Consider the following 18,625-nt stretch of genomic DNA (forward strand, 5'->3'; position numbering starts at 1 on the left):
ACGGTCAGATTGTTCACCCGTGTATTACATTTCTTTTTTGTACATTTACCCTACTTCCTTAAAAATGTTATTATTGCTCAGTCGTCGGTGAGGAAGTGGTCAACAAAAAGGTTACTGCAGTAATCACTGTGTTATTGCACGGATAAAGAGCAGAGCATAAATTGTTCTTTAGTTTTCTTTGTGTTCTCTGTTGGCCTGTCTCTATTCATCATGCACCACCCCCTCCCATCTCCCTCCGTCTGTGTCGTCTATCCTCTGTTTCTGCACTGCAATGTCCTCTCCACCCCCCTCTGCTACATGACCCCCTCTCCAGCTCTCCCTCTGTCCCCAATCTGACCCTGATAAGTGTTATTGAGTTGAGTGTAACTTCCCCCCCTGGGCATCCCGGGGGAGCAGCAGACAGAAAATCTTATCAATGTATTGCAGTTTGTAAAGCGTTATAGAAACCTATTTCTGATTGATGGTTTGTTCTATCTCAGGCTGTCAGATATTTTAGGTTCAGAGCTATTAGAAGCTTCCAATTTGGCCATATTCCTCTTAAATTTGTAATCGCATATCTGTGTACGACTTTTGTTTAAAATTTTGTGTCTCTGAAATTTAAGTGTTCAGAGAAAAGTGTATCCACACATCCATTTAATTTAGAGCTGTAATAATTAAATTATTCCTCCTCCACCTATTGGTTCTCACTAACTTGCCATCTCCTTTTCTTTGCAGGGTTCACCAAAGACGGATTGCAAGTCTGATACAAAGCCAGACACGAAAGCAGCCAGCACCACATCTGAGAGACCCCTCAACCTTCATCGCCCTCCACCAGACAGCAAAACGCATCCCTCTGGGAAGAAAACACCAACTCCACAACCCAACCCCCGGACAGCTTCACCTTCTCCACCACTTCCTGCATCAAAAGAACCCATCTTTGAAGCTGTCAAACCTCCACAATACACCTACAGCACTGAAAGTCAGAGAGACAAGGACAAGAGTGTTCAAAATAGGGGTACACCCTCAGTTGCTGAAAAATTAGCTCAACTCATAGCGACTTGCCCACCATCAAAGACCCCCAAGCCAGCCAAACCTGCAAAGATTGAGCCCGCTCCTTCTCTGCCAAGCTCAGGTTTTATGGCCCCCACAGCCAAGCAACGAGACAGGGCTATGGCGAACAGGAACACATATTCAAGAATGGTACACCTTTCTCCACCACCTCCTGTATCACGGCCACCTGGTCGGCCCTATGGTTCAAGGAACAAAGACTGTGTTATGGACAATTCACCTTCCATGACTCCACAAAGAAAAGAGGACACTGACGGGGCTGAGAAAGCTAGTAGCAGCAGCGGTAACAGCCACAGCAACAGCAGTAGTCGCAGCAACAGCCCAGCACTCACCTATGCTAATAACCGCCTGTCAGCCATGTCAAAGGACAGCAACAGCGACAACAGCAACAGTAGCATTTCTAAACCACAGTCACGTCCAGCTCACTGTCTACCCCACAACACATCTTCACAATCTTGTCCCATTTCATCCTCTTCAAGCACTTCAGCCGAGCAGAGGACAGTGAGTGCAGTGAGTCACCTGGGCTCCCCTGCTCCCTCACAAGGACACCATGCACGCGAGAGTCCTGCCTTGGCAGATGAAAGCAGTGCAAGTGAGAGGGATCAGGACAGTGATGGCCCTAGAGACTTAACCAAGTGCCCTCCTTCAACAGGAAAGCCAGAAGGAAAAGACAAGGGGGCTAGTAATCAATCACTGCGAGTTGAGAGGGGGAAGAGTTCTAGTCCAAGTAAGCGCAGTCCTAATCGGGATAGTAGCCGCCCTGGTCGGACTAGCAGTCCCCCTGAGCCTGTACGACAAAGAGCGTCTTCTTCACCAGAGCCAGATGATGATGATGATGATGATGATGATGAAGGCCCACCAACACCACTCAGAGATGATTCTCCTGATTCATCCGCAGACTCTTCAGCAGAGCAGGACAGCAAACCCCTTAAAAAACGCAGGGGGAGGAAACCTCGCTGGAGTCGTCATATGAACAAGCTGCCGGGTCAAAGAGCGGGCCAGGATTGTCTTTTCGACCAGAGCAAAACCACTTTGCCTTTATCTTCAAGCTTGGAAACGCCCTCACCGCCGACTAAAAGACCTGTGGGCAGGCCTCCAAACCCAAATAAGGTCAAACCAAATCCTGTGCCACAAAGTCCAACGTCACATCTCTTTTCAGGCCAGCCTAAGAAAAGGGGAAGGCCGAAGTCCAAAATGCCAACACTTGACGCTCCGGCTCGTGGGTGCCTTCCAAACAAGCTGGCCCCCTCCAAGGTCTTTTCATCTTTAATGAAGTCCAAAGAAGAGCAGGATCCACCTGTTCTTCACCCAGAGGTGGACCTGAATCCCCCTAAACCTATGCCTAGAAAACGTGGACGCCCCAAGCGCCTTCCTCCTACCTTACCCCAGGAGTCTCAGCCTCCCACGTTGGCTCCAGAGGCCGGGGACATGGGAGACAAACGGTTCCGCACCAAGGGAAATGGGCAGCTTATCATGAAAACTATTATAGGCAAGATCAATAAGATGAAAAGTATGAAACGGAAGCGTATCCTCAGTCAAATCTTGTTAGGCCCAAGACCAGAAGACACCCCTAAATGCGCCCCCACTGGGGTGGTTGGCTCTGTGGAAGCTGCAACTCAATCATTGTCCTCACTGGCGGCTTCTTTTGGGGGGAAATTGGGGCCACAAATTAATGTCAGTAAAAAGGGCACAATATACATGGGGAAGAGGAGAGGCCGTAAACCAAAATCAGCATCTCATGCCTCAGCTACACCACCACCAGAACCCTTCCTATCCCCAAACACCACTTCCCCTCTCCATCACCATCAGTCACAGTCCCAGCAACAGCACCAGCTCTCCTCTTCAGAGGTCTTTCCCTCCCCCTCCCTCTCACAGTCTAGTGGAGGCCACAGTCCCATCAGCGATGCCAGCTTTGTGGAGCCAGGCTCAGTGCACTTTGCAGGTCACTCTCACTATTCCAACCCCCATCATAGCCACAACACGTTCTCCTTCCCTCCCCCGACCTTTTCGGCCCCTAACCCTCGCAACCAAGGGTTGGGCTCAACATCGTCATCTTTGGCCACAGCAGCTTCCCAGAAAAAGTCATCTTGCCGTGGATACCATCACCATCATCACCATTACAGGCAGCACTACCATTATCATAAGCTTTCCCCTCCCAGGCCGCTCCATCCAACCTCCCCTGCTCCCCTCAGTGAGCTAAAAGAAGCCACTCCGTCACCAGTCAGTGAGTCACACAGTGAGGAGACCGTGCCTAGTGACAGTGGTATAGGAACAGACAATAACAGCACCTCTGATCGTGGTGAGAAAGCTGGAGGGGCGGGTGGCTTGGGTGCAATCGGGATGCCACCGGGGATGGGCAGTGGATTATTAATGCCAGGGGTCATGGGTTCGGCTATGGGTCCAGGGGTGGGCCTTAATTCCAGAGGCAGGCGGCGACACTCTGCAGTGCTTATGGAACATCCTTCACCCTCTCCATCACCCCATGGGGCCAGGTCATCACCCGATCCCAGGAGAGCTCACCCAGCAGCTCCCGCCTCCTCCTTAATAGGGCATAAGGAGAAACATAAGCACAAGTGCAAACGCCGCAGCCATGGTTGCCCTGGCTACGACAAGCTAAAGAGACAGAAAAGGAAACGCAAGAAGAAGTACTTGCAGCTGCGCTCCAGGCGGCATGACCCAGACTTTCTCGCTGAGCTGGATGAGATTGTTGTGAGACTGAGTGAAATACGGATAGCACACCGTACCACAGGGCACCGGCTCGGCAGTGGAATAGGCATAGCAGGAACAAGTAGAGTGCCAGGAGTTGGGAGCAGGGCCAGTGGTGGCTTAGGAGGCGCAGGTGGCCCTCCTCCACATCATTATGTCCACAGGGACCTTCTGCCTACTATCTTCAGGGTTAACTTTGGCAGCTTCTACTCCCATCCTGCATACTCTTGTGACCCCTTGCACTATGTTCGTAAACCAGACATGAAGAAGAAACGTGGACGGCCTCCCAAACTGAGGGAGTCCATGTCTGAGGTTCCCTTTGTACCTGGGCTTGGATTCCCACTCTCCAGTGGAGGCTTCTACCATCCCTCATACGGTGTTCCCTACTCCTCTGGGCCCTTGGGTTTGGGCTATTACAGAGGTTTTCCTCCAGCTAGCGCTCTGTATCCACACCCACACCATCAGTCACCCCACACCGCCCCATCCCACCACTCTCACCACTCACCCTCTTTCCCCCCTCCTCCCCCCACATCTTACATGCATCATCACCACCCTTCACATCTCCTGCTGAACCCCTCTAAATTTCACAAGAAAAAACATAAGCTGCTTAGGCAGGAGTACCTGGGAGGAGGACGGTCCCCTGTCCTATATCCACCCATGTCCTCTGAGCTTTCCTTCAACTGGCACCACAAACACAAACACAGACACAAACACAGAGAGCGCTGTGCTGAGGAGGACAGAGAGGAAGCAGCAAGAGGAGGATCAGGGAGTCGGGCAAGTGCAGGGATTTCTGACAGTGGAGCATCAGGGAAAGGGGAGCGAGTTGGCAGTTTGGGAATGGCAGAGTCTTTACAACGATGCCGCTTTGGACGAGACACCTCCAGCACCAGTGCCAGTAAGCAAGCTGCCTCCACTTCTGCCAACTCTCCTTCATCCTCCTCATCCTCGTCTGCAGAAAGGTACAAGCGCAAAGAGAGCTCCATGTCCTGTCTCGGCCCATCCAGGCTTGCGCTGGGTAGCAGCTCAAAAGGTCACCACCCAGTAGAGTCCTGGTTCAGGATGGGCAGCTCAAAGGCGGACTACTCTAAGCTTTCACGGAGTCATGTGGCACCCGGTCAGGGTCCCTTCTCAGATGGACGGGCTGAAGACCCAGCAGGCTGCTCAGACAGCGAGGATGAGGAGCCACTCAGCCCCACAGAGGATGTAGAGCCTGGAGCCCATGATTCTCCAAACCTTACAAATCTGTTTGCCTCTGCTCTCACCCGCACTACGCTGAAGGGGGGCAGGAGCAGAAAGGCTGAGGTAGTCACAGAGAGCTCCAGCTTCTCCCGCATGGACAGGCCGATGAGGAAAGACCGTTCAACATCAGCAGAAAGGAGAGAGTTAGGTACGTCTAATTTTGTTTAGTTCACTTGTAATGGGGTCTGTATGAATTTGCTGCCTATAGCAGAGCTCCCGCTGATATATAGGTTACAAAAGCATCTGCATAGTTCATTTTCAATAAAGAAAAGACTGTAATAACCTGTAACAAAAGCAGCAGGGAGCTATTTGCATTCATTTGTTCTTGAACATTCCAGTTACTGTATTGAATCCCTTGTCATTCATATAGCCCTATATGCTTTGAGTTTGATGAGCTATTCAGCGCAGAATATCTTTTGCCCTAAATTAAATTTGACATTGTTAAAGGTTAGTGGAGTCAATTGTGCACCGAATTCATTTTCCAAAAATAGTTCTGTGCATGCAGTTGTATCTCAGGTCCTGTGGCTGAACATGATTGGCTGATGTCTGATGAGCTTTATGGCTTGGCACATGACTATGGTAAAACTGGCACAGTGTGCAATCAATTAGATCCAGCACTGGTTCCAGGACTATGTATTTGGGCAATAACCATTTCAGACGCTGCCATATGGCACAGTGAGTGGGCACTCAAATCTTCACTTGATCTCTGCTCATTGAAGCCTGAAAATCCTTCATAGTGATGAGAAGTTGTGAAGTGGTTACAACTTGACCCTCCATCCCTCAGTCGTGGTTGGATCGAACAACACTAGAAAATTATCTGTTCTGTCTCTGTTGCCGTCTCAGCTGTCCCCCATCTGTACGGAGAAAATACTAAGTGGAATGGGCCACTTATTTTAGTAGAAAAAAAAAACCCTTGAAAGACAGTGACATCCCCTGTGCGTACACTGTCTCATGTCACATTTGGTAGCTCTTACTAGTGGTTATTGGCTTGGCAAAAAAAAACATGTGTAATGACTTAAACTGGCTCCTCTGTGAGTGTGGATGGCCGCAGTTGGCCACAGTTGATATAGCATTCCTGCCAGAGCAAAAGGGGTGGAGTGTTTTGTTAACATGCTATATTTAGTAGACATTTCCCTCAAAAGACCACAATGTGAGGCCTAGTCCTATGCTTTAGTATTCCCAGCACCTGGGCCGAGCTCATGCTGCTGATATAAGACACAATGCCTCAGCAATGGTCTTCATCAGTGTGACTCTGAATGCCTCCTGACAAAGACTGATGTGCTTCTGTGTCTGTGTGTGGGAGCACCTGTGGGGTGGGTGTTTGTGTTTACGTGCATGTTAGTAAGTGAGATGGGAAGCTGTAAGGTCCCAGTTGAGACAGCATGGTGTAGTTCAAACCATGCCAGGGTAATCCTGGATTACGGCTTAGGACTCGGGGTCAGACAGCGGTCGCAGACTATGAAGGTAGAGGAGGCCAAGGGTGGAGACTGGGCTGGCACACAAGACAAGTGGGGAGTGATGGGAGTCGATAGATGTACACTGACTGAATACTTTTGTGTGAGAATGGGGGAAAAAGACTGTAAAGGAGGCTGAGAATAAGGTGTAGCATTAAAGAGCAGAGTGTGTTTGCATCCCAAATATTCAGATTTCAACAAAAGAAAATGCAAAGAAAATGTATTAACTGCAAAAAGGCAGAGTTTGAAATTTTTGAAAAGAGGCTGTATGAAATACTTCAGTGTATTACCTACAGTACTGCCGTGAACAGGATATATTCACTGCTTTACCTTGCTGTTAAATAACTCGTCCTGACAGGGAACTGAAGCCATTTACCTCACAAAGCATGGATCTTCCGCTGCCTCAATTCAATAGTTTGTGCTATTATGTGACTTAGGTGAATTTGGCCCTTAGTTACACAAAAACAAAAACACAGTAGCTGATTGAGGCAACGGAAAACCAGCAACTCCCATGTTCTTGAAGGTAAAAATACTGTTTTTGTCAACACAGTCTGGTGGCTTTGAAGGGAGCATGAAACAGCTTCAGTGCCCCCTGCTTTAACTTAAACATGGCTGTCTGATGGCTAGGTTAATGGGTGAAAACATTCTAAATAAAAGGGCTTTAGCAATATTCATTTTTTCAGGCAGCTTAAATTAATTTTAGCTCCTGCCCTTTAAATAAGCCATATTCAGTTTGGAAGACTTATTCACACTTATTTCACACTAGCTTTCCACATGCCAAACACAACACAGGGGGATGAGTGCAGTGGTCATTCAATGGTAAAAAATCGGTCATCCCACTTTGACCCTGTCTGACCTGGTGACTTTGTTGGCTCCCTCTTCCCTTAGTCTTTTTAGGCCACTGCATGTGGCACAATCCTATTTTTTTCACAGAACCTGGAGTAATTTCTGTCACACAATGTTGGTGATGATAGATAATATAGTTGATTTTTGCAGCTTTTCCCACCATAGGCATTTTTGTAATATTTAGCATGTTTTGAGTTTGTGGCATTTTCATTCAAAATCTAATTCCATTGAATATGAAACACTTGCATGGAAACTTTCATGATGAGTGCCAAAGAGAGTAAGGTTCAAGAAAACTTCTTTCTTTGTTGACTGAAAGAGAGGCAACTGGAGTATAAAGACAGAAAAATAATGTAGAATAAATAGAGTTCAGTCATATACATTTTAATTGTGGAGGAATCGGTGGTCAGCTTGGAGAAGAGGAAGGAGAAGGTTGATGAAGGAAGTCAGGATGATTAGGGAGAGGAGAACTCTGTTAATGAGGAAAAAAGATAAGAAGAGGAAGGAGGAAGATGTGTGGAAAGGGAAACAGAGTCTTGTAATGTCAAATGGGAAGTAGGAGAGGGTGTGTGTGGAAGATGAGGGTGAAATATGAGTTTTTAGAATATTGCAAATGAGGAAAAAATAGAGATTTGAAGAAAGATGTGATGTAAAGCGTCAGAAGGAGAGTCAGAGAAAATTAAGTGATGGTAATTAGAAAACTACTCTGTGACCACTTTGACCATTAAAGTCCTGTTAAAAATATCGGCATGGCAGGGATAACATGGTCTTTTATGCTGTGTTAGCCAATTCTTGTTAGAGGTGTGAAACTCTGTAGACTCTGGTGGTTTCCTTTATTTTATCGTCTTTTCCTCAGCTTCAAATTGTTGTTAAGTTGTAATTAAACTACAGTGAATGACTGCTTCAGCTTTCATTCAGGGTAAGGGCAGCCACAGGACAGTATCAGTTTGCTGTCTGTCTTAACTGTCCAAATGCTGCTTACAAATGCTAAGAATTGCTTAGACTGTGTGCTGTATGGTTTGATACTTAGTGTTACATATGTAGTATTCATTTTCTCTTCTTCTTTGACTAGGGTCATCAAGTATCCAGACAAGAGGTGTCGCCCTTTCGACCCCTGAAGTGCCCGAAGTATCAATGCACCACCGGCAGCAGCACCATCACCAACCTTCACTGTTTCACTCCCACGGCTCCGCTTCCTCCTCCTGCCTCTCCCCTTCTCAAGACTTTTGCCTGGATGCCTCCCTGCCCCACCACTCCCACCGGGCACAGCCATCCAAACACAGCCTGCACCACGTCAACAAAATCCTACGCGCCAAGAAGCTGCAGAGACAGGCTCGCACAGGAAACAACGTGGTGAAGAAGAGGGGGCCCGGACGTCCCAGGAAACACCCGTTACCTTCCCCGCCGCCATCTCCACCACCAGTGGTTGACTTGAATCAGAACCGGCACAGAGACAGAGGGGCGGAACGGCCAGCACAGGGCAGAGGGTGGGAGGGGGACACTGTGACTGATGCTATTGAGTCGGTAGTCCAGGGCCAGCGAAGGAAAGGTCAGAAGAGGAAGCACTGGGACAGAGATGGGGATGAGGAGGAAGAGGAGGAACTGGAGGACGGGGAGGTAGAAGAGCCAGAGGAGCGATTGCCGGACAGAGAGGAGAACCTGGGCAACCTGGTAGCAAGGTCTAGGACTGGGACAGGAAGAAGCTGGCTTACCCAGGACGAGCTCCAACACTTTCGTGGGTAAGCAAATTTCCAACTCCACTGTGGCACATTAACCTCTAGGCACCTTTGCAGAGTGGTGAAAAATTGGTGCACAACCCACATAAAAAAATGTCTATTTTCATTCCAGCTCATCATTCCAAATTACTATATCGGCCATCATATCCGTTATTGATGAATTTTCCCCCTCTAAAACCAGTATCGGCATCAGTCTCAAAAACCCCATATCCATCAGGCTTTACTTTATAACCACAAGCATCAGCTGTAGGACACTGACAAACATTTACAGTCAGTACTGATGTTCGGATTTTATGCGTTTATATAAAGGAACATTGTTAAATCCAGTTGTCACTAGAAACCAAGTCATGTTTCTACTTTTAGCTCAATGGAAAGCAAGCCAGATGGCCCCTGCTCCCCGGAACGCCCAGGCACCGAGTCCAGGGAACAAGCTCCGCCCATCTCCATAACCAGCCAACGGGAAAAGAGACCAGCCAGACCTCCAAAGAAGAAGTTTCAGAAGGCGGGACTTTACTCGGATGTGTACAAGACTGAAGAGTGAGTTTGAAAGAAACATTAAACAAAATCTTCAAATATTACAAAAAAATTTAGATCTCATTGCACCTTGTAAACACATTCTTATTCTTGTGAACTTGCCTTACATTTTACCATTTCTGTACCACACTCTGTAGCCCCCGGAGTCAGCTTCTGCAGCTAAAGAAAGAGAAGCTCGAATACATACCTGGTGAACACGAGTATGGATTGTTTCCAGCTCCTATACATGTTGGTGAGTTTCAGATTGGATCACATTGTTTTGCACTGCACATTGTTTTTTTTCTATTTAAATACAGGATTTGAGCTGAAAGTTTCCACCAAATGAATTGAGCACTCGACAAACCAAAGTAATTTATGTTTTCTGATCCTGTTAATAGTTATGTTTCTGTCGACGAATCATTCGCTTTTTTCTGTAATCTAGCAGTTTCACTATTACTGTGGTGCACTTGTTTACTTCTAGTACTTCCTTAGAATGATATATATATATGTATGTCAGTTTTGCTGACTAAAAACCACAAGGGTCCTTTTAGTCCACCAGGGCTTCTGAGGTTATTTGTCAAAACTATTCAGATAACTCAGTGGTTCAAGGAACACGACCCTTGCCCTTTCAGTCACCACATGCTTATATTTCCAGCTATGATTAAATGGTCAAACTTCTCATTTCCAAACAGTATGTAGACATAAATGTGATTTATATGTATTGGCAAAAAGGGCTTCATTCTTCTCTTATGTCAGTAATGTTGATAGGTTTTTAATGTAGTGAGCAACTTAACTGTTACATTTAAATTGTGTTTGCTACCTCTAAATGTCCCCTTCTTTGTTTTCTCAGGGAAGTACCTGAGACAGAAGCGCATTGATTTCCAGTTGCCTTACGACATCTTATGGCTGTGGAAACACGATCAGGTGATCAGTCATGTTGAGCACTAAGCGTTTTTAGGGTATTCCCATGCTCACAGTAAATTACTGACAAATAGTTTCAAAGGTACAGCCCCTGTGAGGGCATAACGTATTTGTTTCTGTCTTCAAACCACTTTGTGTTAACCGTTGTCTTTTTGTGTTTCAGCTTTACAAGAGGCCAGATGTCCCTCTTTATAAAAAGATCAGATCAAGTGAGTACCTGGCTTTGTTTCAGTGATTCAGCCAGAATGTAATTTCTGATCGATTTATGTCTTAGCATTTCTTTTCTGTTTTACTACATTAGTTGATATGACTGTTCAGAAATGAATTATGTTCAATGCTCACACTGTTGGAGATGTGTCTGTAACTGTAAATGTAAAAGGGTAATCCCCTGTTTGTGTCACAGATGTTTATGTGGATGTGAAGCCTCTCTCTGGTTATGAAACAACTACATGCAACTGTAGGCAGCGTGAGGATCCAACTGAAAAAGGCTGCCTGGATGACTGTTTGAATAGGTAAAGACAAATGACAGCCTACTACAGATGCATCTCAATACATTAGAATATCATAGAAAAGTCAATTTCCAGTAGTTCAAGTCAAATAGCCCCAACCAAGTATTGAGTCATACAGATGGACATTCTTTTCAGAGGCCATCATTTCCATATTAAACATACTTTTTAAAATTGTTTTTTGTAATATGAATTTTTTTTGAGACACTGAATTTTAGGTCTTCATTAAATGTAAGCCATAATCATTATAATTAGAAGTAAATAAATGAAGACATGAATTGTTTCATTCTGTGTGTAATGGATCTACAATATGTGTTATTTCCACTTTTTGAATTTAATTACTGAGATAAATAAACTATATTGAGAAGCACCTGTAGAGGCAGATTTTTTAACTGATTTTATGTTGGAAATCTAACTTTGTTGTATTTATTTCAGACTATTGTTGTAAACTTGTTACAAATTAAGCCCAAGTGAACAAATTGTAACCATATTCTTAAGAGTCAGCCTCATTTAACATTTTTTCCCATTGCTTGTTTCCCCAGGATGAGTTTTGCTGAGTGCTCTCCCAGCACCTGTCCATGTGGTGATCAGTGTGACAACCAGCACATCCAGAGACACGAGTGGGTCCAGTGTTTGGAGCGGTTCCGTGCTGAGGGAAAGGGCTGGGGCATCCGCACCAAGGAGACCCTTCGCTCTGGACAGTTTATCATCGAGTACCTGGGAGAAGTGGTTAGCGAACAGGAGTTCAGGTGAGACAACCTGCTGATACGTATTACGCGAGTTCTAAGTCGATGAAGAAGTATTTTGGTTCTCTGAAGAACTAAAATATTCTGCTTCTGTCTTTCCGCCTGTTTCACTTCCTCAGTTAATTTATCTTGACATGGAATTTAATGAAAACCTCTCTTTTAATCATCCGCTCCCTCTCTCCTTTCTTTATTTCAGGAGCCGTATGATGGAGCAGTATTTCTCCCACAGTGGCCACTACTGTCTCAACCTGGATAGCGGCATGGTGATCGACAGCTACAGAATGGGCAATGAGGCACGCTTCATAAACCACAGCTGTGAGCCCAACTGTGAGATGCAGAAGTGGTGAGTGTCATGGCAGCTTTAAACCAGCTCCCTCCTGATGTCCTTGTGGTGCTTTTGGGCTCTCACCAAAGCACAGATTTGGCTAAGCCCTTTCAGACACGAACATGAGCATTTGCCACAAGTAGTTACGACGGATAATTGAGCCAGACATGCAAAAATTGCATTAGTTTGACTGATGATGAGGAAGGCACTATGCACGCAACTAGGGCTGCCACTATCGGTCAAACTAAATTTAAAACCAATTTAAAACTGATTGCATCAGTTCAAAATGCTGATTTTCAGTTGCAACATCATCATTCATATTGACAAAACATATTAATTTCTGCCCTTTGGTTTCTGATTTTTTTCTCAAAGAAGAGAAGAAGTATTTTAAACCAGCTTTGTTTACATGTGTTTTTTTAGTCTACACTCTTCTGTTTCTTCCTCAACTTTTTAGCATCTCAGCATATGTTGGTGTCTTAGCACCATCTGCGAATCTGTGTAATAGTGTGACAGCATTGGTATGACTCTGTATTGCGTCACCTGCAATGTGTCCTTGTGTGCGTGCACGAGACAAACAAAACAGGAAGCTGCTCACAGAAAAAACAGCTCTGCGGCTCTATAAGAGGTCTAAACCTCCACAGGGAACCTTTAAGGCCTGTCCGGGACATCAGCAGTCACAGCGTATATTAGGTAGAGCTAAACAAATGAAGCTGAAGATCTTGCAGGATTGTTGTGAGAGGAGAGTGGGAGAAGCTGATTGGAAAATGTTCCAGCTTGATAATTCAGTATTTTGTTTTCTAAATGTTTCCGTCACTTACGGTTAACGAACTGGAAAATACCAGCCTATTACCTAAATAGTTTCAGTTAATTGCTATCTGTTTGTGTGCCTGATGATTCTGGTGAGCTGGGTAATTTCTTTTTCACTCTGTGAGGCAAACAGAGTGCAGTGGAAGTACCAGAAGGGAGAGAAAGATATTCATATTCATAGGCATATGATCCAAATAGAGACCAGCCAAGCTGCGAAAAGTTCTGCTTATTCTTGATTTCTCACTCCTGTTATCAGATAATAGAGGTTTCAGGATAAGCAACCACACGTTCTCTAAGTAGGCTTGTTTGTAGTGGTGTAAGATTCCCTCTTTGTGGCAGAAATTCTTTGTTATACTTGGAAGCTTTTTGAAGTTGTGTGGATTTATGACAGTTAAACCACTTCAAGATAAGACACAGATAAGGAGCTGCAGTGTATGTTAGCCAATATTGGGTTTCCCTTGTTTGGGTAACTTACACAAGCTCTAAAAGGGACACGTGTAGCAGGTGCACTTCATTGTAAATGAGAAAGCTCTGCCTTGAAACCCCAACCTTATTAATGTGGTTGTGTGGTGGTAATCTGATGAGATCACCTCAGTCAGTCTCTGCCAGTGTTCAGAGACCTAAATGGCTTAAAGGCCTTGCACCATGCCAAAACAATTCACTGGTTTCCTGAGGGATCGTTCTCACAGCACGGCTCAATCTACTGCAATTGGAGACTTGGCTGAGCCAGCCTCTCTGTGCTTGATTTCTAAAAAGTGAGACCTATTTGGATTTTTCTTTTTAGATGTGGTTTACCTGGTAAAGTTGAGCGTGTTTGATACGGTTAACGGCCTCCAGAGAATCCACTATCTAACTATACCCTCTGCCCTCCAGCACAGACCAGCTCATAATCTAGGACACTGGTCGGTGTATGTGTGTGTCTAACTGCTTGTGTGTAATGTAGAGTGGCTGGGCTGAAATAAAAGACTCCAAGAGGATGGAGGATTTTCAGCACAAAGCCTGACGAGTCATCCATCTTGTCACAGAAGAGAGATTACATGGAGCCGGGCCTTAGATACAGCTGTAGTGCCTGAAGACAATGCGCTGAACCAGCTTTTTACCCCTATAGAAGGAATAAATTATCAAGTGGCTGGCAAACAGAGCGGTGTGCTTTATTCTTAGAAGAATGGCGAAAAGCTGGATCGCTGCTCCGTTTTGGAGAAGGGGAAAATGGGGAGGACAACGTGTTGAGTGCTTGCCAAATTGAGCAAACGAAAATCGGGCCAGTTCTTTTTCCTCCTTTTTGTCCTGGTTTTAAAATGCCTTAATTTAATTGTCACAGGGCTAGTTTAACATTGTTTTAAGTCAAGACAGAATCTTGCCATCACCTGCCTAAAGGGGGATTACATAATTTACTTCATCCCTCTTACACAATGCTTTGGTTTTCCATGACTGTTGTTCAGAGGTGCCTGCTGCATAATAACATTAGGAGTATGTTTTTATAAAATGTATTCCCTGTCAATACAATATGAAGTCATCTTAAACATTTCCATTCCAAATTCCCCTCTGGGGATCAAAACAGGCTTATCTTATATTATTTATCAGTAAAATACTGCCATAAACTGAGACTGTAGGATCCAGTAACCTCCCAACAGGCCTAAAATATGTTTTACTATGTGAAGCAATGTCGCTTTGTATTGCATGTGTAAATCGATGGCAACATAACTTAAAAACTGAGACCTTCCATGACTTTAACAGCGTCTGCACTGATTTCTGTGCAATGGTCGGGATGTGACATTTGTGTGTGCTTCTGAGTGTCTTGCCTCTCTTCAGCTGCTCTACAGCGGCAACATCAGTTAATGTTAGCGTAGAAAAGAGTCGGCTACAAAAGACACAACAAGATTTTATGAAAGATCGAACATACTACCTTAACTTGCCAGTGACCTCACTTCAATTTAGTATGTTTACAGAAGTTCATTTAAAAGACTTCCTCATGCTTCATTATTAACAATAAAAATGTATCTTGTGATTTCTGCACTCAACCACTCGACCCTTCCCGTGACTCCATTTCCTCTCTTAGGTCGGTAAATGGGGTGTACAGAATAGGTCTCTTTGCTCTCAAGGACGTCACCAGTGGCACTGAGCTCACCTACGACTACAACTTCCATTCCTTCAACACAGAAGAGCAGGTGAAGCATCAGCAAGCCACCTTTAACCCTCTCATAGAATCACACTTTCACATATTTCATATTCACATATAAACTTACACTATACACTTTTTTTCACTTATTAAAACTCATTGCTTTTTTTCTCCCTCCCACCACAGCAAGTGTGTAAGTGTGGCTCAGAGAGCTGCCGGGGCATCATCGGAGGGAAAAGCCAGCGTATTAACGGCCTGCCTGGGAAGACGGGAGGGACGCGGCGGCTGGGTCGACTCAAGGAGAAGAGGAAGTCAAAACACCAGCTCAAGAAGCGAGTGAGTGATCCATGTAGATAAAATACTGGGAACAAGTGTCTGTAACGGTTCCCTCTCACTTAAGATAACATAATAATAGAGTAACCCTTTTACGATAACCTTTAACTGTAACCTATTGTTATCTAGCTGAAGCTTTTACCTTGTTGTTAAGTATGTCTGAAGTGTGGCAGTGTCTTGTTAAATATCAGGTGCAGTGTCTATGTAGGACATGGATATGTGTGTGTCTCAGAGGTTCTCTTAGTCGGCCACAAAGTGTCTAAAAAGTAACTCAGAATACCTTAAAGGGTATACTTTTGAATGTTATGCCCCAAAGTTTACAGAAAATCATGGTTTATTATTTAGCAATACATCATGGTATTGAGATTGGTGCTTTGATACAACTTTTTTTATCTTCAGGAAGAAGAGTCGAGTGACAGCAACAAGTTTTACCCTCATCTCATGAAGCCCATGTCCAACAGAGAGAGGTAAACACACACACACAAGCAATACTTAAGAGAAACAGACCTTTATCTCTTATTACACCAGTTGTAATACACTCCTGTCCTCTTCTCACTCAATCATCAGGAACTTTGTGCTCAAGCACCGAGTGTTTCTCCTGAGGAACTGGGAGAAGATGAGGGAGAAACAGGAGCTGCTAAAGAGAGAGGGTGAGAGAGAGAGGGACACCAGCAGCCTCTCCTTGTACACACGCTGGGGAGGAGTGATCCGCGACGACGGCAACATTAAGTCAGGTGAGTGGACAGGCTTATAGACGTGAAGAGGAGGTGAAATCAAATCAAGAAGACATTAGGAAAAAGTTCTGTTTTAGTTGATACGGTATGTTGGGATAATCATGTTAGCTAAGGCAGCACTGGAATGCACATACGAATATCAATTTATTAAATGTTTCTGTAGCTGTACACAACTTGCAGAGCATGCAACTGAGATGTGAAGTGATCTGAATGGAAGTGAAATTGTGTATAAACTTGTTTGTCTTGCTCTCGTTTTCAGACGTGTTCTTGACGCAGTTCTCAGCCCTGCAGACTTCGCGGTCGGTACGCACACGGAGACTCGCCGCTGCTGAGGAAAACACAGAAGTCACACGCACTGCTCGCCTCGCACACATCTTCAAGGAGATTTGTGACATGATCACCAGCTACAAGGGTCAGTCTTTATACAGTAGAACTCCTTCCAATAAAACGTATTAAATATTCTCATTAGTATGACCTCTAGCCAGATCTGAGCTCTGATCAGACCTCTAAAACACATCTCTCAATGCCTCTAATATTTAATATTCACTGAACGATAAGGCTCTATGATTAAGAAATGATGACAGAAACGTTATTCTTCCGTCTTCCCTTCAGATTCAGCCGGCCAGACACTTGCTGCTCCGCTGGTGAACCTCCCATCCAGGAAGAGGTAAGAGTGTGTGAAAGTGCAGACCCGCATTTCTGTCCGCTTCATTCATAATGTTTAACTGTTTTCCAGACAGCAGTGTCACTGTGTTATCAGGTCCATCAGTGTACAACACCCACATAGTGTAACAGTTTTATCTTGGGCCACACATTTCAGCCGTGACAGCCTGTGCTTTGATTCTTGTCCAGTATTGATAGTAATCACTTTGTGACAAAACAATAACAGCTCGTTATTTTTTTGTGGCTACACGGTTCTAACTCTGTCACGGTCAGCCACCACAGAGAGAGCCTCAAAATCTATAGACTCAAGGATTTATAAGCATCAAATATTTTGGAATTGTTTTTGTGGATGCTCAGGCTAAATGCTCATTTTGAATGTATTCCAACCAGATTTGCAGAAACTAATCCTGTTTTTTTCATGTGCCATCAGGAACAGCCAGTACTATGAGAAGGTGTCTGACCCACTGGACCTGAGCACCATCGAGAAGCAAATCCTCACTGGCCACTACAAAACCGTTGAAGCGTTCGACACAGATATGCTCAAAGTGTTCCGCAATGCTGAGGTAAGCAGGTGTCCCATAAACATTTTTATGGTCCTGTTATTTACAATAAGAACTGCAGAAAGAGCACTTGTGTCTGTTCAGATACAGATTTTCATAGTTCTGTCAGTGTGGCATAGAGACAGATCACCGTTTAATTCCTGCCTACACCTGAGGGGAAAACAATTCATCACTCTCTGTTGATTTTCTATGGCGTGAAGGTGCCTCCTTGTCAATTCTGTCTGCCAGCAAACAAGAGAAAAATGTCTAAAAGCTGCTGTGTGGTAGAATGCTCTACTAACGGGGTAAAGAACCCAGAACTAAGTTTTTGTAAGCTGCCCAACCGAAAAAACTGAGCCTTTAAGAAGACAAAAGTCGATACAGACAATGGAACCAGAGGCATCAGCAGTAAAATTGGGGAAAACTGTGGGATCCTGACAATCAGTATGCCTACGTGTGCAGCCAGCATTTGTGCCACTGCTAACTAAGCTGTGCAAGGCCTGCTTTTGAGCTTTGTTAGGTTAGATGATGATCTTAGTTGATGATTTGTCCATTTAGTATGTATTTCATATTTCTCCAAAGAATTTCTCCAAAATAAGCAAGTTAAGTCAGACAATACTGAGTTAATTAGTAAATCTGTTCCTCTCTGGTACACATAGGGTGCTAAAATCTAATATTTTGGGCTTGGTAAAGGAATTTTGTTAGTGATTCAGCCCTTGGTTGTAGGGCTTGGCGGCATATCGGTATTACGAGTTATACCGATATATTTTAGAAAGAGATATGTAGTTGAGACAATACCGCCATACCGATATATAATACCTTCTGATGTTGCCTTAACTTAGGGGCCGCTATTTGTTTATTTATTTATTCCCTTTCAGATTTCGGATTGTAGATGAAGAGCAACACAACGTTCTTTGCAAAACAGGAAGCAAATTAATTGCTTCAAAAGGGGGAAGGTTTTGAGTTTGATAAAGTCTTTAAATAAAACAGGTTGATGATGACGATTACTTGTGATGTTGAGTTAAAATTAAACACTTTGCACGTTTTGTTTAAAATTCCAATATCGTATATCTCCATTTGGCCTAAAAATCCTGGGATATCAGCTTTGGTCCATATCGCCCAGCCCTACTTGGTTGCATATTTTAGTGACGGTTCCTTTCCCCTCTGATGGTTTTCAGGTTTGATAGTTCCTGAACCATCAGGAAGTACAACCCCGCAGCAGGAACTTATTTTACACTTGAAGGATGATCCCACCGCCAAGAGAGCCATAGTTTGAAAATTATCTTTTAAAAAAAACGATTAATCGATGTTATCGATCTTCTCCACCTGTCAGATTTATGTCAACAATCATTAGAAAGATCAGTATGATGATTGCATGAAGGCTGCTGCAGCAT

The 18,625-nt window shown here is 44.5% G+C and overlaps 1 protein-coding gene across 4 annotated transcripts in view; it reads left to right on the plus strand.

Annotated features, from left to right (window-relative positions):
* ash1l (ash1 (absent, small, or homeotic)-like (Drosophila)) overlaps positions 1-18,625 on the plus strand; it is a 33,344-nt gene that overhangs the window by 5,072 nt on the left and 9,647 nt on the right. For all 4 annotated transcript variants that reach the window (XM_059349519.1, XM_059349520.1, XM_059349518.1 and 1 more), the window contains exons 4-19: positions 715-5,140; positions 8,362-9,028; positions 9,389-9,562; positions 9,697-9,791; positions 10,389-10,462; positions 10,623-10,668; positions 10,863-10,971; positions 11,508-11,714; positions 11,908-12,054; positions 14,903-15,011; positions 15,149-15,298; positions 15,695-15,762; positions 15,863-16,029; positions 16,289-16,441; positions 16,642-16,696; positions 17,123-17,255. In XM_059349519.1, the coding sequence (XP_059205502.1) occupies positions 715-5,140; positions 8,362-9,028; positions 9,389-9,562; positions 9,697-9,791; positions 10,389-10,462; positions 10,623-10,668; positions 10,863-10,971; positions 11,508-11,714; positions 11,908-12,054; positions 14,903-15,011; positions 15,149-15,298; positions 15,695-15,762; positions 15,863-16,029; positions 16,289-16,441; positions 16,642-16,696; positions 17,123-17,255 (6,780 nt within the window). The remainder of the gene's footprint in view (positions 1-714; positions 5,141-8,361; positions 9,029-9,388; positions 9,563-9,696; positions 9,792-10,388; positions 10,463-10,622; positions 10,669-10,862; positions 10,972-11,507; positions 11,715-11,907; positions 12,055-14,902; positions 15,012-15,148; positions 15,299-15,694; positions 15,763-15,862; positions 16,030-16,288; positions 16,442-16,641; positions 16,697-17,122; positions 17,256-18,625) is intronic.

This window comes from Centropristis striata, chromosome 14 (assembly GCF_030273125.1).
Source record: "Centropristis striata isolate RG_2023a ecotype Rhode Island chromosome 14, C.striata_1.0, whole genome shotgun sequence".
Classification (NCBI taxonomy): domain Eukaryota; kingdom Metazoa; phylum Chordata; class Actinopteri; order Perciformes; family Serranidae; genus Centropristis; species Centropristis striata.